This window comes from Suricata suricatta, chromosome 13, assembly GCF_006229205.1.
Source record: "Suricata suricatta isolate VVHF042 chromosome 13, meerkat_22Aug2017_6uvM2_HiC, whole genome shotgun sequence".
In the NCBI taxonomy this organism is placed as follows: Eukaryota; Metazoa; Chordata; class Mammalia; order Carnivora; family Herpestidae; genus Suricata; species Suricata suricatta.
In genome coordinates, this window is record NC_043712.1 from 6771351 (window position 1) to 6794319 (window position 22969).

The 22969-nt window shown below is 55.6% G+C and overlaps 2 protein-coding genes and 1 long non-coding RNA gene across 7 annotated transcripts in view; 1 reads left to right on the forward strand and 2 right to left on the reverse strand.

Moving 5' to 3' along the window:
* Positions 1-1046: 1046 nt before the first annotated feature.
* URM1 (ubiquitin related modifier 1) lies at positions 1047-17516 on the reverse strand. Of its 2 annotated transcripts, XM_029920309.1 has the most exons (5): positions 17425-17516; positions 13212-13282; positions 5020-5101; positions 3617-3665; positions 1047-3293 (listed from the first exon to the last, which is right to left on the reverse strand). In XM_029920309.1, the coding sequence occupies exons 1-5, from the start codon at positions 17457-17459 to the stop codon at positions 3225-3227; spliced, it is 306 nt and encodes a 101-aa protein (XP_029776169.1). In that variant the 5' UTR covers positions 17460-17516; the 3' UTR covers positions 1047-3224. The 2 variants fall into 2 exon arrangements, with proteins under 2 accessions (XP_029776169.1, XP_029776168.1); XM_029920308.1 differs by lacking the exon at positions 3617-3665.
* Positions 17517-17604: 88 nt separating this feature from the next.
* Positions 17605-22969, forward strand: part of LOC115276254 — a 7767-nt gene continuing 2402 nt past the window's right edge. The window contains exon 1 of the long non-coding RNA XR_003901866.1: positions 17605-18372. This is a non-coding gene — a long non-coding RNA (uncharacterized LOC115276254). The remainder of the gene's footprint in view (positions 18373-22969) is intronic.
* The window catches only part of SLC27A4 (solute carrier family 27 member 4), a 17435-nt gene continuing 14989 nt past the window's right edge, over positions 20524-22969 (reverse strand). For 3 of the 4 annotated variants that reach the window (XM_029920187.1, XM_029920185.1, XM_029920186.1), the window contains exon 14: positions 20524-21459. In XM_029920187.1, coding sequence (XP_029776047.1) covers positions 21254-21459 — 206 coding nt within the window. In that variant the 3' untranslated portion in view covers positions 20524-21253. The remainder of the gene's footprint in view (positions 21460-22969) is intronic. The other variant, XM_029920188.1, reaches the window with a different exon arrangement.

Consider the following 22969-nt stretch of genomic DNA (forward strand, 5'->3'; position numbering starts at 1 on the left):
CTGGGGGCGGGGAGAGGGGAGTTGGGGTTCCCCGGGCCTGACAGAGGAGATTCCCCCCGACTCAGGGCGCCGCAGAGACCCAACGCGGGCTCCTCTAGGGACCCCGGGCCGCGATCGAAGGAGACACACGCCAGGGGCGATGGGGATCCCCGCGCGGGGTCGGGAGCCGCGTGCCTGCTCGTCCACCTTACCGCGGGATGGGCCGCCACCGCCGAGCGTCTTCGAGGTGGTGGGACGCGCAGCTCCGGAGATCTCCTGGTCCGGCGCTTTTAAGGAGCCAAGCGGAACCCGCAAGCAGGAGACCGGGGCCCCGAACTCGGGGGCTTCGCCACTGATTGTCCAAACGCAATTCTTGTACGAGTCTGCGGCCAACCGAGAATTGTGGCTGGACATCTGTGGCTGAGCTCCGGGCGCAACAGGGGCGGGGGCCGCAGGGACGGAGCTCGGCGCGGGCGAGACCCCTGGGGGAGGCGGCCGGCCGGCCCCAGCGCGAGGATCGCCGGGCGCGCTAAGGAGGGACGTCGGTCTCTGCCACCAGCGCCGCCATCCTCATCCTCGTCGTCGTCGTCGTCCTCCTTCTCCTCCTCCTCTGCGGGTGACCAGTCCTGGCTGACGGGGGCCTCCAGTCGATCGCGTCGTTTCCCCCTTTTTCAAATTTCGGCCGGGAACGGAGCTGGCACCGCGCGGCGGGGCACGAACGCGGTCCGGGGCGCCCGCCCTCGGCCCGAGCCGCAGCAAGTCGGGGGCGAAAGAAGATGCCGGCGGAACGCGCTCGCTAATTCGTTGCGAATTGGTTTTAACCTAGCCCCTACCAATACCCCCCCAAACAAAAAAGCCTAAACCAACTCCTAAATCCCAAATAAACCGAGCCCTCCCGCCAGCCCCTCCAGATGGACCGATGGGTTGAGCCTCCTCTAGCCGCTGCAGGAGTCAGGAGTCGGAGAAGCGTCGGGAATGGTGTGCTCCTGCCGGGCAATCGCCTGGGCTTTGGAAACAGAACTTGGACAAACGAATCCTTTTCATTAAAGACAAATGTTCGGAGATAGTGGGGTTTACTTATTTGTTTATTTCCTCACAAGTGGGGGGTCAGGAGCTGCGGGGAGGGGGACAGTTTGGTGTTGCTGGGGCTGAGCCCGGGTCACCTGTTCCTGACTGCTATCCCAGTGGGGACTGAAAATGACCCGAAATGCTGGGGAGCGCTTGGGCCAGTTTCGGTGGTGGCGCTGGCATCCCTCCCCACAAGGAACCTGGTTTTCTCAGTGCATCCTCCTGCTCTACTCCTTAGCATGAACTGGGGTGCCCTGGCAGAAGGGATATCCTGAATCTACTCTCCCTCTTCCGGGTGCAGGCAGGAAAGGAACACTATCGTCCAGTCTCCAGGACTTGGAATCCCAGGTGGGACAATGGGCCATTCCAGTGGGGCCAGAGGCAGGGAGGGGCCTCCAGGTTACAGGAAATCAGTGAGATTGTAAGGGGGCCATTTCAAATCCCTTGCTCTCTTCCCTAACATGGAGACCCTGACCTCCACACCTCGTGTGGGTTGGTCATACAACCTTTCTAGACAGCACTTAGACCCCAACACTGGCCTTAATTTGCACTCAGACCAGCTCCTACCCATAACCCTAACACGCTGGCCCCACCTACACATACTAGGAGGTCTCTACTCCCAGGGCGCTGGGAAGAAGCTCAGAAGCCAGGGGTTGTGTGTCCCCTGGGCCTTGGGAATGACGTGCACACACATCCCCGCCATCCCAACCCAGCTGAGATGACCACTTGGCACTTTCATCTCCAAAGAACGAGGGAAATTCAACCTTAATTCACTGACATTTAATGGAAAGCAATGGTTTGGGTGGGAGGATGTTTTTTTTTTTTTTTTGAGGTTTCCCTCCAGCCAAGCTTTTCCTCCAGGTCATGGGAAGGGAGGTCCAGCAGTCTCCTAGGCCACCCCCATTCCTGGTTCTGGGGCTGCCGGCTGCAGCTGGTGGGACAAAGCCTAGACTCAGACAAAGTAGAGAAATGTCCTGGGACCCAGACTGGTCAGCACAGTCTGCTCTGCCATTCCCGTCTCCAGACGGCCCTGTCGGAGCACCCCCTCCCAGACAGTCTGTAGTCTGGGTTTCGACCCCTGCCCTCTGTTTGGGTTAAAGGGAACTCTGAAAGCCCTCGGCTGGGGACCACGGCTAGGGGGGATATGGGGTGCCACTGGTTTCTAAGGACGAAGCTCTAAGCAAAGCTAGTAAACAACCTAGTCTTTTATTTGCCCAAGGCCAGCTGTTGCAGGCACTGAGGCCCCAAGACTTCCAGAAGGGATGGAGGGAGGAGGGGCAACCCATCCTGCCTACCAGGTGCTGCCTGCCCCCATCCTGCTTCCTGCAGGAAGTGGGAAAGGCGATGAAGTCTACATTTGTGTCATCAAGTAGTAAGTCTGCTTTCAGATATTATAAATACTCAAGTGCTATTGAGGAGGAAACTGAGGCACTCTGACTCCCCAGGCCTCTGCCTGCCTGTCCAAGCTTTTGCCTACTCTCTCTCTCCAGAATGAGCTGCAGGCAGCCTTTTGCTGGGGGAGGGTCTCAGGAGCCCATCTGGTGGCCTGTGTGTGTGGGGGAAGGCCAGCCAGGGTCAAGGGCTGGGGCTGGGGGAGCAGGAGGAGGGGTGTGGTTGGAAGAGCAGCTGCTGGGAGGGGGGAGTCAGCACTGAATAGGGGACCCCAGCTGAGGTTCCATAATGATATCAGTGGGGGACAGCCAGGGCCCTCAGCTGTCTAGATGGGGAAACTGAGGCAGAGACTCCTCCCATCTTTGAGAAGGGAGGGGCTTCCTCCTATAAGCTCTTCGGGTCCATTCATCTTCTCCATGAAGACGCTACAGCCCAGGAGTTAGAGCCTATCAGTGGTCACTCAGATTGAGACACAAGGAGTGAGAGGCAGCTGGGTCACCTGGCCGCGGAGCCCCCTCCTGTTGTGACAAACCAGAGGGACACCCTCCCCCACCTCAGCTGCTGGGGAGGGAGGCAGGGTTGAGCCTGCCCAACCCCACTCACGTGCCTGAGAAAGGCTCATTTTTAGCACCTGGCCTCTTTTCCCTGCCTGGAGGGAGCTCGGGGGACAGAGCAGGGAAGAAAGCGGCCAGAGGGGACAGGGAGACCTGGAGGCAGGGCCCCAGGGGATGTCTGACTGTTCTCCGTTCCCCACCCCGAGGGAGCCTGGGCGCCGTGCGGGGCCCTCAGCCGCCGTGCAGTGTGGATATGAAGAGGATGCTGTCCTGGTCTTGCAGCTGGTAGTCCAGCTCGCCCTGGTCCAGGAGAGAAAGGAGGAGGCTGTTAGGGGCCTTTTCCCAGCTTCCCCTCAGCGGTCAGGAGGGAGGGGGGGCCTGGCTGCTTTGGGAGAGAAGGATAAAACCTACCAGAAAGACGGGTGCCCTATACGTTAATTTGCACATCTCCAGGATGGAAGGGAGGTCCCCATTTCCCCAGCTACCTGTTCTTTCCTTCCTGGGGCAGGAGACTGGAGCGGCCCTGTTTGGAGGCCAAGCGGGACAGAGGACGAGCCAGCCACCCGCTCTAGGCCTAATGCCAGGGAAGCGGTGAGGGGAGGGCCGCCCCCCGGGGTACTGACCAGCAGTTCCCAGTCGGCATCGTTAACCAGCACCAGAATTCCTGGCCGCCTGTGGGAAAGAGAGGTGAGGGGCAGGCAGTGAAGAGCAGGAAGCGGTCGGCAGCAGGGGTAGAGAGGCTGAGACACTTGGGCTGGAGGACGGTGCGGTGGGAGATTTTTCTCCCGAGCTTCTGACCAAAGATCACCCAGGAAGAGGAGGGGACACTCTGAGTCTACGGGAAACCGGGCCAGACAGTCATGGCCTTTGGGATGATGTGGAAAACAGGCGCAAATTCCAGCACCACCTCCCAGACCCCAGGCAACTCATTTTGTTTCTCTGGGCATCGGTGTCCTCATCTGAAAATGGTATGAATCACACAGCCTTCCTCCCGGGTCTGTGCCAGAGGAGACTGGATGATGCGTGTTGATCATGGGGACACTGGTAGCAGTATACTTTTCCAGGGGTCTCACCTCGCCCTCCGAGGCCTCCCCCATGCCCGTCCTGGAGAGGTGACTATCTTGGCCCTTCAGAATCAGGGAGGGCTGCCAGTGGCCTCCAGCACCCACATGCCCAAGGGCGGCCCTGTCTGGTGTAAGGCAGGGGAGGCTGATGTCTGCACAGGTGTCAGTCCGGCCCCTGTGGGCAGCAGCCCAAGGAGTGTGACTGTCCTTGGGGCAGCTTCCATGACTGCTGGACTGTGACCCGAGCCAGGGGTTGAATAGCAGCCTTAGCCCCCCAGGGCCTGCTGGTGACCTCTGCTTCAAGGGGATGACTGAGTCCCCCAAGTGCCTTGCCCAACTCTTTTACACGTTAGGCTGACCTTCGTATACAAGCCCAGTGACTGCCTGGCACGTGGCTCCCAGGAGGCCGGGCTAGGCCTTGGACAGGTACAGAAGCTTTGGGCTAGGGGTAGGGGTGTCCCTAGTGAGCACAAACATGCGTGTGTGTGTGTGTGTGTGTGTGTGTGTGTGTATGTGTGTGCGTGCATGCGCGCACGCATGTGCCCATGCATACTGTGTGCATCCACGTGTGTGTACACACACGCACAGTGACTCCCCGGAATTCTAGACCCGTGCACTCTGATGCACCTATGAGCCACTATTCATGTTTCCAGTCAAAAGACCCACGTGCTCAGCAGCTACTCTACTGGAAAGCACAGATACACAGCATTTGCACCATCACAGAAAGTTCTACGGGACGACGGTCCCAAATTGTCGGGGAAGAAAGGGACGTGGGCAGCACCTTTTTCTCAGTATCTTCTGTATGGAGAGAAGAGCTGAGGCCCACAGATGGAGGGAGGATAAAGGGAAGAGGACCCCATGAAGGCTGTGGGTGAACCCAAGGATAGGGGTTCAAGCCTCCCCTCCCCTCCCCACAACACCGCTGCCTGCCCTCCTCTGGGAAGGAGGAGGAAGGGACTCACACGCTGTCTCCCTGGATGAACAACTCTGGCCGCTCTTTTAGCAAGTTCTTCTTGATCCAGACAAGGAGGCTCCGGATGTCCCCTGAAAAGGAAGGCACGGAACAAACTATTGCCAAACCCCAAAGATTTCTGACCCCCAGAACCTTGCCTGGATCAGAAAGAAGTAGACAGGGGCTTCTGGGGGCCTCTTTTAGACCAGGCTTTCATGGCCCCAGAACCTGTGGATTTCTAAGGTGAGGAAATGGGTTAGGAGGTTAGTGCCCTGCTGGAGGGGTCTTCAGAGAAAGAGGCTCTGCTCAAGGCTTAAAGAGGCGATGGGGCGGGCCTTAAGACAGACAGCCGGAGGAACCGTCACATGTGAAAGGGCTGGGAGACAGACCCCCACCACAAGTTCCGGAAGATGGTCTGAAGCTGCCACAGATAGGCTTCTGAGAGGGCCCTGTAGGGTCCCCTCCACCTTCCAGCCATTCCCCAAGTGGGGGAGGCAGCTTTGCTCTTGGAGCGGTCTGCATATATTTCCCTTTGTGAGGGAAAAAAAAAACAATTGCTGAGCCGATAACATCAGTTAATTTCCTCTGGCAGAGGGAGAGAAGGATCCTTCACCCACCAGAGACGCTGACAAATCACTGTGCCTCTACCCCCACCTTCACAGAGCCCCCCGGTCCGGGGATGGCCATGCTGAAGAGGCAAGAGGTTCAGGATTGAAAGGGCCTCTCCTTCCCAGCTGGACACTGAGATCTGCCACTCTGTGGCTCTGGGACAGCCACGAAGCTCTCTGCACATCATGTGGAGGCTCAGAGCCACCTGTCCCCTGGGTCACCTCTCCTTTTCTAGGATCAGGGTCCCAGGCCACAGCACACTGAAATCTGGCTCTCTAAGCTCCTCAAAGCCTATGGCTCTCAACTATCCATGCCTCCAGCAGACTGGCTCCTAAGGCTGCAGGAGTTCCTTCTCTCCCCGAGGCCACTTGAGGACTGAAAGTCCTGGGGAAACAACTAGTCTCTGGGAAACCCGTGGGGCCTGGGGACGAGCCACCCTGATCCTGACTTAGTCTCTCAGAGGGGTCTGCTGTCCTGAGACAAAGCTCAGGGGTAAAGGCTGGACAAGGGTCCAGGCAGGCAGTGCCTTGGTTTCTCTGGTTAGAATGACAGTCCTGGCGCACAGGTGAGGGAAAGTCTGCTTGGACAAGAAGCTCAGTTCTGCCCCCGTCTAGGCCCAGCAGCGTGCCCCGACCATGGCATCAGCCAGGGACAGGGCTTTAAGGCATTCTCCCTGACCTGCATGCCACCCTTCTTGGAGACAGGCAGGCTACACCCTGGATGGACCCATTCACGCTGCTCCGTGCCAACTTCCCTGGGTCGTATGCCAGCAGAGCGCAAGGCCAGGGGCAAAACGTCCAATGCCTGAGGCTGCCGCCTTTCAATTTCAAGTCCTGCTTTTAAACAAAGCAGATTCGAGCCCCCATGGTCCCTGGAGTGGGCAGGGGATGGGGAGCACAGCCTCCGACTAGCTGCGGTCCATTTGGACTCCTGGCTGGATTTCTCCCTGAGGCCTGGTTTCCGAGGTTTCCCCTTGGCCTCCATCTTGGCACTGTCTGGTGGGCCGCCAGCCCATGCATCTTGCTGCCGCTCGATACAGCCGCCGGGGTCTGACACATCCATCAGCCTGCCATGGCAGGCGGGGCTGTGCCTGCGTGCGCGGAAGAGCTGAGAGGCACTGGGCAGTGGCTGGTCTCACGGCCACCAGCTGCACCTCCACAGCCCAGGCTGGCCAGTACAGAACCAGGACCCCGTTGGGTAACGGCCCGGGCTCCCTCCAAAAGGAGGGGGGGCTTCTGCTCCATCCTGGATAGGCTGGGGGGAGGGGAGAGGGCTAGTGGTCATGTCGGGGTCATCCAAGTGATGGCACCATCATGGAGTCCCAGAGGGGTGGACTGGGGGGTGAGTCTGCTGTCGGTACGGGCTCATTTATCATGATGCTCCTCTTTGCTGAGGTCACTCCCTCCCTCTTCTGTGCCCCCCCCCCCAGGCCTGCCCACATTCTTGATAGCCTGTTTCCATGGTGAGGCCACGGTATTGTTCCCCCATGCCTGGATTTGGGGGTGGGGAGAGGTGGAACTCATGGCTCCCTTCACAAGGTGGCCTGCAAGGGCCACTCGGCCTGGCCTGAAACACACCCCCAGGGACATCTTGCTAGGCTTGCTGAGGCCCAGACAATATGCAAATAATCTCCAAGCCAGATGGTCGGCTTCCAAAGGCGCCCAGGGGAGGAGGAAGGGTTAAGCAGAGTCAGGGACTGGTGGCTCTGGGGAATCTCCTGTCCACCTTCCCCCTCTATGTCCTCCTGCCTTCTTGCTCCCACTGAGGATGGTTTCCCCTCCTGGGATTCACAAGACAAATATTTATTGAGCAACTACTATGTGCCAGGTGCTAGAAAGATGGTGGTGAGCAAGAAGGACACAGCCCATCCTCATGGAGCAAACAGGCCAGCGGGGGAGATGGCCACTACTTATTCGATTGGTTGTGATAAATGCTAGTTCTTTTGTGCGGGTGCAAGAAAACTTTTCCGAGGACATTCATGTTGATGCCGAGGCCTGAAGGATGAGGACAGCAGGACGGGGAAGGATCCCAGGCCGGAGAAAGAATGTACAAGAAGACCTAAGGCAGGATGGCATTGGCAGGTTCAAGGTAATAGAAGAGAGAAGGCAAGGAGATCAGCAGATGAGGCCAAAGCAGTAGCCAGGGGCCAGGCCGCATGGGTCATGCAGGGGCCTTGAGACAGGTCTTCTCCAGAAGAGGCCTCTCCTTCCTCGTGTACCCCAGTGTGCTCTGTGGGTACACAGCCCACACTGTCGGGGCTGGTGCTCCCAGTTTCTCTGGCTATGCACATTATTAAGATCCAGCTCAAATACATGGCATGACCATTAGGAACTAGAGTGTGTTCTGAGAACCTGGCATGGCCACAGCACGCGGCATGGAATCGCACACAGAACCCGCCTGAGATGCTTGCTGAACATGCGGACGACTACGGGGGGAGAAGAGGCTGAGAACACAGACAGCTCCAGTTCTGAATTTAGGGCCCATTACTTCCTGGTCCTATGACCTTGGCTGTGGGATTCTCTAGGCCGCAGCTTGCTTTGGGAAATGGGAAGGGTAAGAACACCCCACACAGTGGCCATGAGGACTGAACGAGACAATCCATATGAAGTTCCTGGCACGTCAGTGCAGCAGCTGTTCTGTGTTCCAGATGAAAAACCCGCACCCTCTGCTCTCTCCGCACCCTCTGCTCTCTCCGTGTCCTGAGCGTCTACGTACTCTGCTCCGGGCCCTGGCGCCCTGCGGATGTGCCCGGAAGGCCTGGGGGATAGAGTACAGAAAATGCCGGGACTGGCTGGGCTTTTCTGTGGGATCCACGGCCATCAGAAGCTGGAGAGGCAAAGGGGAATGAAGTGGGGGGGGGGGGCGTTGGGAGCAGTGAGGGGACCTCAGACATTGGCCTTCCCTCCACTTTATTATTTTTAAAATAATTTTTTAAGTAAACCCTGTACATAACGTGGGGCTTGATCTCATGACTCCGCAAGATCAGGAGTCAGATGCTCTACTGACTGAGCCAGCCAGGTGTTCCCTTCCCTCCACTTTAGATGTTCAGGTCCCTAACATGCTCCCAGGACGCCCCGGGGGGAGGGAATCACCTTCTGAGGCTGTGGGGTCCAGAATGCCGGTGCTGGACGGGCACCCAATTCGAGGCCTCCAGTGAGGAAGCCAGGCCCACCCATCTGGCGAACAGCAGTAGTGGGAGCTGCTGCTCTGTGGCAGAGAGGTTGAGTTGGGTTTCTGGAGCTGGGAGGCCCTGAGCTGCTGCTAGATGCCCTGGGAGAGCACCAGTTTCAGTGTCAGCCTCTGACATATGGGGACAGCAATCCAAACCCCAAAGCGCAGTCGTGAGGGTTCAGGCATAAAGAGAGCGGCAGGCCCTGTGGAGTGTCAACCGCACAGGACAATGCCCTTTGGCCATAGTGACTCAGGGCTCCTTATCCCCTTGGCTGCCAGACCCCACTCCTGCAGGCTGCTGGAATAGGGGCACCACGCACACCCCTCTTAGAGAGCAGCTACGAAACCCTCCACCAAGATCGCTCATGCTTGTGGACTTGCCCTTGTATGGGGACACTGACCACCCCCTGTGGCAGGGCTTCCTTACTGGTGTCCATCCTAGCTTCCTGGGCTGAAAGGGAACAATTCCAAGGTCTTATCTGCTAATGAGCCGGCCTGCAACAGACCGGCATCCAGCCTCTCTTTGATTACCTCCAGGGAGAACCTTGCCCCCAACCAGAAATCTATCTTCCTGACACTCCCACCCAATGAGCCTGGCTGGTCCACAGGGACCACACCAACAAAAGTGGCCCCTCTTCCGCACACCACTCCGTTCTGGGAGAGCCAGACCCCCTAAGTCTTCTCCTCCATAAGGTTAAACCGCTCCAGTTCCCACCAAGTCCACCAGGCTCCAGGCTCTTCTGGGAGCCCACCCCAGGCCTTAGTTGAAAAGGGAGAAGAAAGAGCAGGGATGGGGGGAGTAAAGGAGAAGAGAGGGTAGAGGGAACATCAGAGGGTCCATTTACAAGTGAATGGGGGTAAGAATGGAGCAGTTTGTGGACTAAACTGGCCTCAGAAGGAGGTTTACAGATGTGCAGGGGACGCTCCTCATTGTTTAATTAAGCAGAAAGTGGATCTTTTCAAAAGCAATTTTGCACAGGGACTGGGAGGGGTTGGGGGAGAGGAGGGCAGTGGGGAGGGGATCAGCAAACAGGCCCAGAGCAGAGAAAGGAACAGCTGGCCCCAGAGAGGCTGTGAAATGCATGCTAAGCAGTTTAAAGCGCCCGGGAGCTCCCTCCAGCTCCCTGGCCCGGCCACCCTGCAATACAAAGGCAGGGCAGAGAAAAAGGGCAGGGAAAGGTGAGGCCTAGTGTCTCCTCCTAGGGGCCAGGGCAGGTAAGGCCCACGCGAGGACAGCGTGTCTCCCCTGATGTCTGGGGTTTGCTCCAAGCCACTGACCAACTGCGGGCTCGGGCTTGATGTATACAAGCCGGCCTCCAGTGGCCACAATGTCTGACACTGATGGTGCTACCAACCTCTGCCAATCAGGAAGGCCTGCTCCAGAGGACAGCTGTTAGGATGTCCCCTCGGCGCGCGTGACTTCTCACCAACACATCCTGATTCCCAGAATTGTGTGCTCAGATCTGGAAGCAACTTTCCCAAACTGTGATGTCCAATCGATAGCCAGCTCAATAAAGACGAAATCTAACCCAACCTCCCGTTTCACAGATGGGGAAAAGAGAGGCCCGTGGAACTACGTGATCTGCAAACGCGCACTGCCAGGGCTCCTCCTGCAGGCTCCCCACTTTGGCCTTGCCCATCCTCCTTCTCCAAGTTGGCTGGGTTGGAAGCTCTCCCCTGGCCCGGGACCCAGGGCCCTGGAGTCCCCTTGTCTGTGAGACTCGTCACAATCCATAATCTTATGGTTGCTATTTTCTCCGCTGGAGTCTCCAAGACCTGCTTGGCCAAGTTGCAGCCCCCGGGCTGGGAAGGCTGCCAGTCGGCAGGGCTGGGCACAGGCTTGGGGGAAGAGCGAGACTCTGCTGGCGGCACCCGCTGGGCTCCTGTGTGCCAGGGTAATGCCTCGCAGCTGCCAGCCAGCTCCGCGGCTGCGGTGTGACCTACGCCTCTGGGTGCAGCAGGGCAAAAAGGGGAACCAGGGGTGGAGATCCACTGCCAAGGGCCCAAAGACTGAGTAAAGGGCCCATTTCAGCATCTGTCCCCTGCTTCCTTTTCTGCCATCCCAGAGAGGCAAGGACAGGCCACCTCTGTCCCATAAGCAGTAAATGGAGGATGAGAGATCAGACATCTGGTTCTTAACCCGGCCTCCCTATTTCTGTAACTCCGGACAGGTCACTCTCTTTCTGTCTCTCTCTGAGGTCTGGTTTTCTTGAAACATAGTATCTGCTGTGGTCGTTACACAAATTGAAAGAAGTAGCTGTTGAAGGCATGCATGCATGCATGAATGAATGAATGAATGAACTAAATGTGTCAAAACCGGAAAACACACGGCAGGGGGTATATGTCACATGACTCAGGGAGTTGGTGGCACCACACAAGGACTCTGGAGACCCTGCAATGTGGTTCTAAATCTCAGCTCTGCAACTTCAATAACTGTATGGTGTAGATCAAGACCCCTGACGTCTGAGTTTGGCTGTTAAAACGGGAATGACAGTGGCAGCTACTGCCTAGGAATCTGTGACAACCAACACGGGTGGGGTCCAGCACACCAAACTCAGCCTGTGCCCCTCATCACACTGGCCTTCCTCCGGTTCCTGGACCACCCTGGGGGCTTTCACCAAGAGGCCCTGACAAGTGCTACCGCCCCGCTTGGAATGGTCCCCTGCACCTCTGCTCTCCCTGCCAATTTATGAGGCCGGCTTCTTTCCATCCTGCAGGTTTCCGCCTCAAAGTCCCCTCTTCAGAGGCCTGCCCTCGCCACCCGCTCGCATTCCGAGCACCTGTGTGGCCTCCTCATGCCAATGCCCACCACCTGGACGGTTTACAGCAGGTGTTTCCCGGTTTGTTGCCTGCCTCCACTTCCGTTACGCTCCACTGAGCGTGAGAACCACATCTGTTTTGCACCGAACACCTAGCAATCAGGACAGTCCCTGATAGAAAGGAGACACTCAAAACCAGATAATGCCAACCGCAACCGCGGAGTGCTGCCTTCCGTCTCTGGCACATGGCAAACACTCGGCCAGCGGGTGAGGGAAGGGGGCTGGAATCACCAAGCCTGCCACGCAAGTGCAAGGGGAACCAAAGCTAACTCGTGACGCTTCCCTAACTTCCTGGCCTGGTCTTTAAGGCTGAATCTTTGAGAGGCTTCTTCTGAGAGCCCCTTGTTCCCTCCCAAGGCTGTGTGGCCATCTGTCAGATTAAGAAACTGTCACCTTTATCTTCCCCGGGCTTCCCCCGCCAGGGATACGCACTGTCCCCCGATCCTGACATTTAACCCCGGCCTCATGCCTGCTCCCAGCTCAAGGACCACGGCGTCCTGTACATCAGTGAGTGTCCCCCGGCCTCTGAACGTGGCACACAGAGCCCCCTGTGCCACTGCTCTCCAGCCCCAGGGAGGGTCAGAGACAGCCTTGGCAGCCAGTGAATTTGGGGAATTGTCTGATTCCTGGCAGATGTGTGTGTCCGGTTCTAGAAGAACCCTGTCAAACCTCATGACCATTTCTTGACTGCCTGCCTCAGTGACCCTCATTCCCCTGCCTCCTCATAGGACCGATCTCCCCTCCCCCCAGAACCATCTCAGCCCTAGGTAGAGACAGTTCCCCGTGCCTGAGTGCTCTGCTCTGGCGAGGATCCACCGCTAGGGCTGCGAGCCCCTTCGGCTTTGTGATGCCTGGGCCCCTGCCCCTAGGTGATGCCACTATTTACCCAGCTGGACTCCTGTAAGTTACCTCTTCACCCCCCTCCCCACGCGCTGTGAAGGCAGGGACCGGTTCTTCTTTACACGTCTCCCCAGCGCCTGGCACACGGCCTTCCACACAGGAGACGCTCAGTGTGTATTTGTTAAAGGAAGACAAGTACTTAAATGGACCAATGAAAAAACAAAACCAAAAAACAACCCACGGTCTCCCCCTTAGCCGACCTCCCCCATCCCACCTCCTTTCTGGCTGGATAACGTTTCTCCTCATCTAAGCCGTCTCACCTCATGAGCCTGTCCACACAGCTCTGTGCTTGCGGAAGGTGACCCCCTTCAGGACACCTGTCTGCTGCCCACCATCCGGTAACAACAGAGACGCCTGCACAGCTTTCAGCACGTAGGGATTTCCGTCCCTTCCTCACACGTAAGAACACTAAAGCTCAAACAGGCGAGGTCCCTGGCCGAAGGCTCTAAGGAGATTCAAACGCGAGTCTGTCTGAATCTAGAACCTGTGCCTGTAAGGATTCAGCTACGCTACCTCCCTCCTACAAAGCCGGCTCATCCCAGAAATGATCGGGGAAGGGTACTCTGGTGATGCCTCCTCTTCCCGCTCCTCCCTGCCACTGGCCAGGGAAACCCTACCTCTTTCCCCTTGAACAGGGCTGAGTGACCCCTGGAGACTCCTGCTCAACGGTCCGCAGAGAGGGGCTCGGAAAGCTCATACTCACAGGGTTCCTCCTGTCCAGGCAAGGTGACCTGATGCTTCTTTATGCCGTTGAACAGGAGCTCTGCGCCGCCTCTGCAAAAGAGGGCCAGAGAAAGACAGCCAGGTAAGCGCCTGCAAATACCCAGTGGAGACTGAACACCGAGGGGGCTGGCATTAGAAGGCCAAGAGATGCACAGACCAAGGCTCAGGGACAGCTGGGGTGTCAGTGTGTGACGGAGTCTCAGATGTGACTTCCTAACGTGGCGAAGCGGGATGCAAATAGTTTCTACCAACCATCAAGTACCCAATTTGCAGACTCTCGCTTTTACCCCTTTGCTTTCTCAAGAGGCAACCTGGCATTATCGGTGTGGAGCACAAGCTCTGGAGCTGCTGCCCTGAGACGGAGGCCACGCTCCACCGCTGCCTGATGCCCAGGCCTTGGGCACGTGACTTCACCTTCTCAAGCCTCAATTTCTCCATCTACAGAAGTGCTGAGAAGCCAGCAGCAGACATGGTGGAGACCCTGTGTGCTGAGGGGTTTCCTTGCGCCAGAGGAGGGTTTGAAATGCCCCTGCTTGTGCCCCTCACGCTGGGCCCTGGAAGTTGAGACTCCGCTGGGCTCAGCAATAACTTTGCCATTTACAAGAATATTCTCCATCTCATTTCATCCTCAAGACAACCCAGGTAAGGGGGAAGGAAGGAAGACATTACTAGTTGCATTTGATGAAGAAGCAGACTAAGATTGGGAGAGGTTAAGGGACTTGTCCAAGGTCACGTGGGCAGTGGCCAAAGTGGGATTTGAATTCCAACTGGTTTCTGCTCCGCCTCAGCAGCCTTGGCAGAAAGAAAACAAGACTCCCCAAAAGTCAAAAAGCCCCTTGAGGGCAGATCTTGGCTCACTTCTATGTGCCGGCACCTGGCCAAGGGGAGGCTGGGACAGCAGAGATGCCTGGAGCCACGTCTAGAAGCCAGGGCTTAGGATGCGGACACCAGGGCTCTTTCAATGCCTCACAGTGCTTCTTCCCCCGGGTCTCCTGATTCCCATCTCAGACTTCACGTGGATCCTAACTGAGAAGGCCTTAACAGACTTTTGATGGATGGGACGCTTCCTACCACCCCACCCTTTCCCAATTTCAGAGAACAGAGATGTCCTGAGACAGTCCACTGGGAGGCAAAGGCAAGGCAAGCATTGTCATGGGGGAAACATGGGGCGACTGTCATCCAAACAAGGTCACGCTTTGTTGATGCAGAAATGTGGAGGGGGAGAGGAGACCCATCTGTGGCCGCGCGCAGGGCCATCTCAGCTGCAAGCCCGCACAGAGCCTCCATTTATCCCCTTCCAAGAGCCTCGTTCTCTTCTGGGTGGTGGGGGGCTGGCACATGCAGCAGCTGGGCTGGGGGAGGGTGACAGGCAAGGGGCTCAGGAGTTGGAGGTCAGAGAAGAGGGGTGGGAACTGGACGCACTGGGACCCAGGCAAACAACCAAGAGTGGCCAAACCTGGTGGTGCCAGGCTCCAAGGCCAAGGCTGTTTTTCCCTGTGCGAGCGGATAAAGGGAGCAGCAGTGTGGCTCAGGGTGACTGGTCACCACCGGGTTCACTGGCCCCCAAGGGAAGGGCTGGCATTTGTACTGCCAGCACATCTGGAGGGGTGGAAGGTGGTGCCCAGCCTCTGCAGAGATTCTGGGAGGTGGGCAAGGGGCCTCTTTTGACCCCAGAAGAGAACCAAAGCCAGACATCCTTATGTCCTCCAGGGTTTGCTGTTCAAACTCGGTTAAGGAGTTACATCTGAACACACTTCATCTTCCTTTCACCCCCCGATTTGTGACCAGAGTGTTTCTTGGTACCAGTAGCTGCTATATACGCTCCTCAAACGGTTCTCACTTTTCCTAGCTTATCTTTATCTGTTCGTCTCATATATATTTTTAGTTTCGTTTCTTTCCCTCTGCCTGCTGGAATGCAAGCTCTGCCTAAAACAGGGCCTGGCACATAGCAGGCACTCAAGAAGCATTCTGCTGAATGAATGAAAATGCCCATTTCCCCTTCTTCTCTGGTCTCAATGGCACTGCCTCTCTTGCCAACACTCAACCTGTCTCAGGAGGAAGGAAAAGAGGAAAAGGCAAGGGAACCTCACATGTGGACCTCAGGGACACAAAACACATCTCTACTGCATACTCTGAATTTTGTGTGACCCGAGAAAACGCTCCACCAATGACAGTTCAGGTAGTAAGACAAAGGATGGCAGAACTGGTTCCTGACAAGACGAGGGGCGCGAGAGGTCCTTCTGGAGAGTCTCTCAAAGCTGGCGGGACTGACAGGACCACATCTGGTCAGGGGCTAACCACACACTTCAAGAATCACAGTGGCACTCGGGAACAAAAGGGAGAGGATGATGGGCAAGGCTTCTCCACACATCTGCTTGGGTTCACAGCGAAGGGTGAAAGAAGTCCACGGAGAAATGGAGAAAATGAAGGAAATGCCGGGGGGCAAAAACATGTATTGACACAAAGAGAGATGGGATCTGGGTTTAAAATACGTCTTAGATAGTCTTGCTTCCTAAGAAGCTGCAATTCTCATGGGACACCGTGGTGGCGAGTTGGAGGTATCAGAAGATGGGTCGACTCGGGGAGAAACGTTGTGGGGCTCACTCTTGCTCTTGCAGGAAAGGAAGGCTGAGTCTAGGGATGTTTAGGCTAGAAAAGGGGTAATTAAGCTAGTTTGTAGGTTCTTGCAGGCAAGGACCATACCTTCCGTTTATGATTTTCCCGCTGCTGCCAGCACAGTACCAGGCAGACAGAAGACATCTCTGATGAACAAATACCATGTCTGATTCAGTGAGAATGCAAGGTGAGCTGTCTGCAGATAAACTGGTAGTCTGCAGATTCTCCCTTTTTCAGCTCTGCTGGGGCCGTCAAAACAGCAGGGATCCTATTAGGACCTCCAAGCTATGGTACGGCTGGGGGAGGGGGCAGAGCAGAGCCAAGGGTCGGTGAAGCAAAATAGAGGAGACCACACCAGCCTAGTTCTAATTGGACCCATGGGGCCAGACAATATTGTCAATTAAAATGCAGTTAACATTCATGAGACTACTCCTTTCTAAGGGACAGAAACACTGAGCACTGCAGGGCATGGACAGAGTTCTATTTATCTTTGTATCCTCAGTGCCTGGCGCACTGCCTGGCACATGATAGGCACTCAATAATGACTACTGAATGGGCTATCCAGTGAAGGGAAAACATGAAAGAAACTGTGGGCATCCAATGGAAGGAAAGGCATTTTTGGGTAGAGGTTTTAGATGATCATTTCAGATCTTTCCTTTCATGTAAGCCTTGGCTTGTTTATCTTCGCGCGCGCGCGCGCGCGCACACGCACGCGCGCGCGCACACACACCCACACACCTAGTCCCAACTTTTTCCATGTGACTTGAAATTATACCACCCATCTCTTGGGTCTCAGTTCCTCTGCCTTCTCTTCAAGCTCTGTAGTTTCTCTCGGCTCTGAAATCACACGACAAACTTGTTTGTGGGGATAGAAGATAGTGGCTTGAGGAGGCTTCCTCCCTGATCTGCGGTTCTTCAGCTATTGGTGTGTGTGTCCCAATCCTGCTCCTTTTGTCTTGGATATAACTGTCAACTTACTCTCCTCCACTGTGCTATTTATTTATCCCCGTATCTTCGCCTGGCTCAAGAGCTGCAGAAGGCAATCAGCCAGGTTACTGAGGGACCTGACAGGGGCTCAAGTCTGTTTTTAACACCCCCAAATCTTGGGGAAGAGAAGGAGTGCCGTCTTGGCCACACATCCCAAGAGAAACAAAGCTCCAGGAACCGTGTAAGCGGAAACTGCTGCCCAAAGGAAGAAATCTGGGGGTGAAAGGTAGTCCTTTTCGGTTCTAGGAGCTCAGATGCCAGAAAACAGGCCTGGTCCAAAACAAGATTAGCAAAGAAGGTAAGAAGGCCGCCTGCTAACGTCATGCCTTGTGAGTCCGGCAGGCCCCGAGGCACTGAGGAGTGCCCGGAGGACACCTCCACGCCCGGGCTTGCGCCTCTATTCCCGGACATACGGTCTCGTCGCCCAGGGAGACCGAGCCTCTCGGACTCTTCGAGGCGGGTGGCGTAGCTCTGGGAAGGCGCCAGGAGCCTCAGCGATTCGGTCGTGACAGGGCCCAAAGCAGAGGGAGGGGAGTTCCGGGCCCGACGACTTCAATCCATCCCCACAGTGCCCCAGCTCCGTGACTCACCCGAACTCCACCTCCACTGACAAGGGCGCTGCCATGTTGAGGAAGCCGAACTCACAGGAAATTCCTTTCAGCTTCCGGCGCTCCCGCCCCCACTTCCGGTCGCCACGGGCGGAAGAGGCGGTGCCCAGGGAGTCATCCTCCGCAGCTATTGGAGGAAGGCCGGGAGCTGAGAGAGGAAGTCACGGCTCTCTTAGGAGCGCTTGACTTGGTCTTCTCTGTCTTTCAGGGACTGGGCTCAGGGAGCTGAGTGGGCAGCAGCTTGTGCGAGCCACAGCTAGGCGGGTAGCCCGGGCATCTTTCCTCAGTGCCTGTGAGCCACGTTACTGTTTATCTTGCACAACTTACAAGTCTCTCTTAAGCCCGCACACCGCTTGGGTGAGCCCGTCCGTTCGTCTTGACTTGAATTATAAGTGATTACAAATCTTTATTACCTGCCCAGAAATCTCTTCTGAGTTATTGAGTAGCTATCCAGCCACCCCTTTGGTTATCGATTTGGGTTTTACTCATTCAGCATTTACTGCACGTCCTCCGGGTACCAGGCATCTCGGTCAGTGCTGTAGGTGCAGTGGTGAACGGGGTGGGCAGGGTTCCGGCGTTTAGGGCACTCGCAGTTTAGTGAGAGAAACTAACTGTAATCAAAGAAACAGATCGTACTAATAAATACAAAATCTCTAACCGAAAGAAGTGATCCGAAGGTATAGGAACTTCAAAAAGAAAACCAGTTGGACTGGACACGAGCTGAACAATAAAGCTGAGCAAAGTAAGTGGATGTGAGGGTGGAGAGAAACATCTGGGAGCATCCAATGAGGAGAACCGAAGATGCAAAGGCTCTGAGCGGGAGACCATGCTGAAGCACCAAGAGAGGAAGGTGGAAGTTGGGGAGCAGAGGGCCTGGTAAGAGACGAGTCTAGAAAAGGGACAGGGGCCAAATCACACCTTGGGAGCCAGGTAAGAATTTCAGTCTATTCTAAGAGCAGTGGGAGGCTTTTGAAATGTTTGGGGGAGGGGGTGATATTAGAACTACGTTGTAAAATATCCTTACTTGCTGGTGTGTGAATGGTTTGAAGGGAACAGGTTAGAAGATAGGAGACCACTAGAGTCTATTGCAAAAGGTCAGGGGAGAAGTGGAGTAAAGTAGATGTCCTGGGGTGTCTAAACCACAACACTTCCAAGTTGAACTTAGCATTGGTAGTATACGGTGGCGTAGTCTGCAGGTCAGTGGTGGGATGATGTAATGGTTAAGAGCTACGAGTTCACCTGCCAGTTTCATACCAGTTCCCAACACTTCTAGCTGTTTCTTTGCATAAGTCCCATATCACTTTTGTGCCTCCATTTCCTCAACTGTTAAATGGGGATAGTAACACCCCCTAACTCACAGGGTTGTAACAAGAACTAAATGAGTTCTTGGCACAGTGCCTCCTTGCCTAAAACAGGCCCTGCCCGGTGTTCCTCATCTCAAGGATACCACTGCCACACACTGAAACACTCAAGCAAGAAACTTTAGACATTGTTATGAATTCTATCCCTTATCCAAATAGTCACCAATTTGAGGGGTAACTGGCTGGCTCAGTCGGTAGAGCATGGGACTCTTGATCTCAGGGTTGTGAGTTCAAGCCCCATGTTGGGTGTAGAGATTACTTAAAATCTTAAAAAAAAAAAAAAGTCATCCATTTGGATTCCTCTCCTTCTAAAGCTGATTTTGCAATCCCCAAATCTTCCACCACCACCTCTGGCACCTGGCACCTGTACCTGCTTCTTCTCTGCCTGCCTGTCCTCCCACCTCCCTCACTGGCCTTGGCTTCACTGTAGTTTGACTCCATGGATAGCCCTAAGTCATTCCAACATTAGGCACTGTTCCAGGGCATGGGCAAAGTGAAGACAAGTCAGACACAGCCTGGTCCTCAGCACAAAGGAATCCTGTAGTAAATGGAAAGGCCCCCATATTCACCATGCTGTGTGGGTTGGTCACTTTCCCTCTCTGGTACTCTCTGTGGGTTGGTCAGTTTCTCTGATCTATGAAGAAGGTTGGGGACCAAATGATCTAAGGTCCTTTCAGCAAATATATTCTACAATTCTTTTCACTAGACCCAACTTTGCCAGGGCAGAAATCTTGCCTGATTCATCTTAGATCCTTAGTTTGCGGTAAGGAGCTTTGTAATTGTAGGGGTTTAGTAAGTGCTTGTTGAGTAAGTGAACACCGATCGCTCCCCTTCTCAAAGTCATTTAGTGGCTTCTCTTTGGCAACAAGAAAAGGGCCTTCCTAGAAGGTATTCAGAGCCCTTGAGCTTCTGAACTCAGCTCACCTCTAAGAACTGAATATCCTCTAACTCCTGCCCTGGGAACTGCCACCTCCTGGGGCTGGAACAGGAGAGCTAGGGAGCATTTGAAGGGCTTCATCCATCTGACAAACATTCACTGAGCACCTTTTAAGTGCCAGGCCCAGTGCTCGTACTGGAAACCCAACAATGAACAAAACCAACGGGTCCCTGCCCTCCTGGGGCTGTTGCAGGAGACACATATGTAAAAATGGACCACACGGTGTGATCAGTGTTATAAAGGGGAAAGATGGGGCCCCACGGGAGCTGGCGGAGCGCCTTAATCCAGCCCTGGGATCAGAGAGGCTTCCCACAAGTCATACAAGCCCAAATCCAAAGGAATGGTGGGAGGAAGATGGCACCTAGAAAGGCCAGAGGAGGCGTCTTCTCATATCTCAACAAATAGGGTTCCTCTAGCTTCTTACATAGTCCCAGGGATTGGGAGATCACTTCTGGGCAAGTCAGCCCATTCTGTGAATGCCTGGGTGTCAGAAAGTCCTTCCTTCTCCTGATCCCAAGCCTACCCCACTTAATCTCTTAATTGGTAACAATATTAGTTTAACATATTCATTCAAAGAGCATTTATTGCAGGGGGCCTGGGTGGTTGAGTCAGTTGAGCGGCCGATGCTTGATTTTTGGTTCAGGTCATGATACCATGGTTTGTGAGTTAGAGCCTCAACTCGGCAACTGTGCTGACAGCACAGAGTCCGTTTGGGATCTCTCTTTCTGCCCCTCCCCTACTCATGGTCTCCCTTTGTCTCTCTAAATAAATAAACTTTAAAAATGTATTTTAAAAAAGTATTTATTGAATGCCCATCTTGCACCTGCAAGATGCACCTGCACCTGCAGATGGAGGCCAGGTGCTTTACATGCACTACCTGACTGCTCAGAGACTACGATTAGCCCCATTTTTCAAATGAGAAAAACTGAGGCTCAGAACCAGTGGATTGCCCATGGCCCCTAAGTGTCAGGCTTCAACCCCAGGTCGCAGCGCTTTCAGCATCACTGAGCCTCACTGCTTCCCATTGGGTCAGGCTCACCCAGATGCCCTCCCCGGGCATCCACGCAGAAGAGGGGCTTGGGCCCCATCCCGTCTCCTCCAGCAGGCCAGCCAGCCCGGGCGGCGGCCTCCGTCTCCTCAGAAGCTCCTAGGGAGACAAAGGCGGGGTCTGCGGGGGAGGCGAGGGCGCGGGTGCCCCCCTGCCTGCTGCCCTTTGTCTCCAGCCTGCTCCCCCCGTGCGCCCCGGGAGGCTGGGAGGCGCCTCTCGCAGGCTTCCTCCTCCCATTCTTGTGCTAATTGGGTGTCAAGCTGAGATCAGTGAGAAAGAAATCCGCCCCGGCTCGGGTTAAACTGCCGCCAAAGACGAGGGCTGAGCCCAGAATATCATTAGGCTGGGAGGAAGCAGGGCCCCCTCCTCTGGGGGAGGGGCCCGCCACGCATTCAGGCCCCTTTGAAAGTCACTTGGTTACCGCCTCCCTTGCCGCCACCTCCTCAATGGGCCCCTCGGAGGTATTTAACCTTCTTCCCAGGAACTGAAAGTGATACTCCAAGCACTGGCCCAGGCGGCCACTTGCCTGTCCCGAGGGCGGCAGGACCTCCGGGAATGCTTGGGGCCGGCTCCTTCGAGCCTCCCCCAAGCTGTTGCAGATGGCCTCCCAGCGCTCACAGGCTCTGGGGTCTTTGGCGAGACTTTGCCTCCCTGAGCCTCAGATTCCTCATCTGTGGAATGGGGATAAAAATAGTAGTGCTTTTCCTTACAGGTTTAACGAACCCATGCACACACAGCGAGTTGCAAAGCACCTGGCACAGAGGAAGGGCTCTTTACGTGGCGGCCACTAGCAGGTCAAAGGAAGTGGGTGTGACCCAAGGAGGGATAAGGGACCTGGCAGAGCCCCCACCATCTGGAAGTGTGCAAGTGGAAGTGCCCACAAAGGACTCATTTTTCATACTTTGCTTCAACCCTCCTCTACGCCGGACCGGCACACCCCTGCAGCCTCCCTGTTTTCCTAGATCTGCCCTGTGGGCCTTTACATTTTGCTGCTCCTCCTGTCTGGGATACTCTTCTCCCTCCACTTCTTGGAGAACCCCTCCTTGCAAAGCCTCTCTGACTATGAAACGTGACTGCCTACCTGGCCAGCGCGCTGGGTTAGGTGCAGCTAACTACCCACCGGCTGCTGCTTTACTCCCTAGCTCCTCCCGCCTGTCCCCGCCAGAGGGCTCCCAGGTCTGTCTTGCTCACTGAGCACGGGTTCTGCCTCCTGCCCTGAGTAGGCCTTTAGAATCTGCTCCACAGATGAACTTAAGGCACTACTTTGTAAACCGTGAAACAGCATATAAACGTCAGGAAACGCCTAATCAACAGTAGCTATTGTTAAACTCACAAGCACACATCGAGAAGCTACTGCATGCATGATGACTCCCATGGCCATGGTCGAGGATGACCAGAGGCAGATGGGAGAGCTCTCAAGGCCCTTCCCAGGGAAGGGAGTGGGGAGAGCAGTGTGGAAGTGGTAAATTCAGGCCTAGTAACTGCTATGTAGTGAGCAGATATCGGGCCCAGACGCAGAGTTAAGAGACCTCCAGGCACAAGACATTTTCACAACTACCCTTGATCTCTATTTGCAGAAGAACCTGGGGCTTAGCCTGGCAGATGGACTTGAGCCTGCCTGCCTGTTCTCACTGGAGGTTGTTCACCACCACTCTCGCCTGCATTTCGGGGACTGTGTTCAATCTCCAGGAAGGAATAGGAGCCCCTGGGCAGGTGGCACTGCTATCCACTGGAAAGCACTCACTGCTAAGGGTTAGACACAAAGCTGTCAGCCAGGACCAGCCCATGGAAGTCCAACCCTGGGCCCTCAAAGACCTGTCACGGAGTGCCCTGGGGTGGGTACCTGCCTGGCGATGGGGTGGGGACTCCCAGCCCCTCCTTTCCCCTCTTGGAGGCTAAGAGCCAAGGACTTCTTCGAGCTCTGCATGCCCTCTGCTGGTCACACTGGGACACTGCAGCCGCGCCTACCACCCCCTCATTACCCCCCTCAGCACCATTCTCCAAGGGCCCTAACTCCAGCTCTGCCGCCCATTTTCCCCTGAGCAGCATCAGATTCCTCTTTCAAAGTCACTCCCCCAGGAGGCACCCCAGATCTCATCCTGGCCCCCCTCCACCCTGGCTGTCAGCTGCAGGCCTAGGGCGGGGTCCACAGTTGGCTCCACAGGCATGGGAGAAATGGAA

Excerpts from the sequence above, each read along its gene's own strand:
- URM1 (XM_029920308.1), bottom strand. The coding sequence starts at position 17,459 with ATGGCAGCGCCCTTGTCAGTGGAGGTGGAGTTCGG. Across the intron at positions 5,102-13,211 it reads GCCTGGACAGGAGGAACCCT|GGGACATCCGGAGCCTCCTT; the intron begins GTGAGTATGAGC and ends CTTCCTTTTCAG. Across the intron at positions 3,294-5,019 it reads TTCATCCAGGGAGACAGCGT|GGCGAGCTGGACTACCAGCT; the intron begins GTGAGTCCCTTC and ends CTCCTGGACCAG.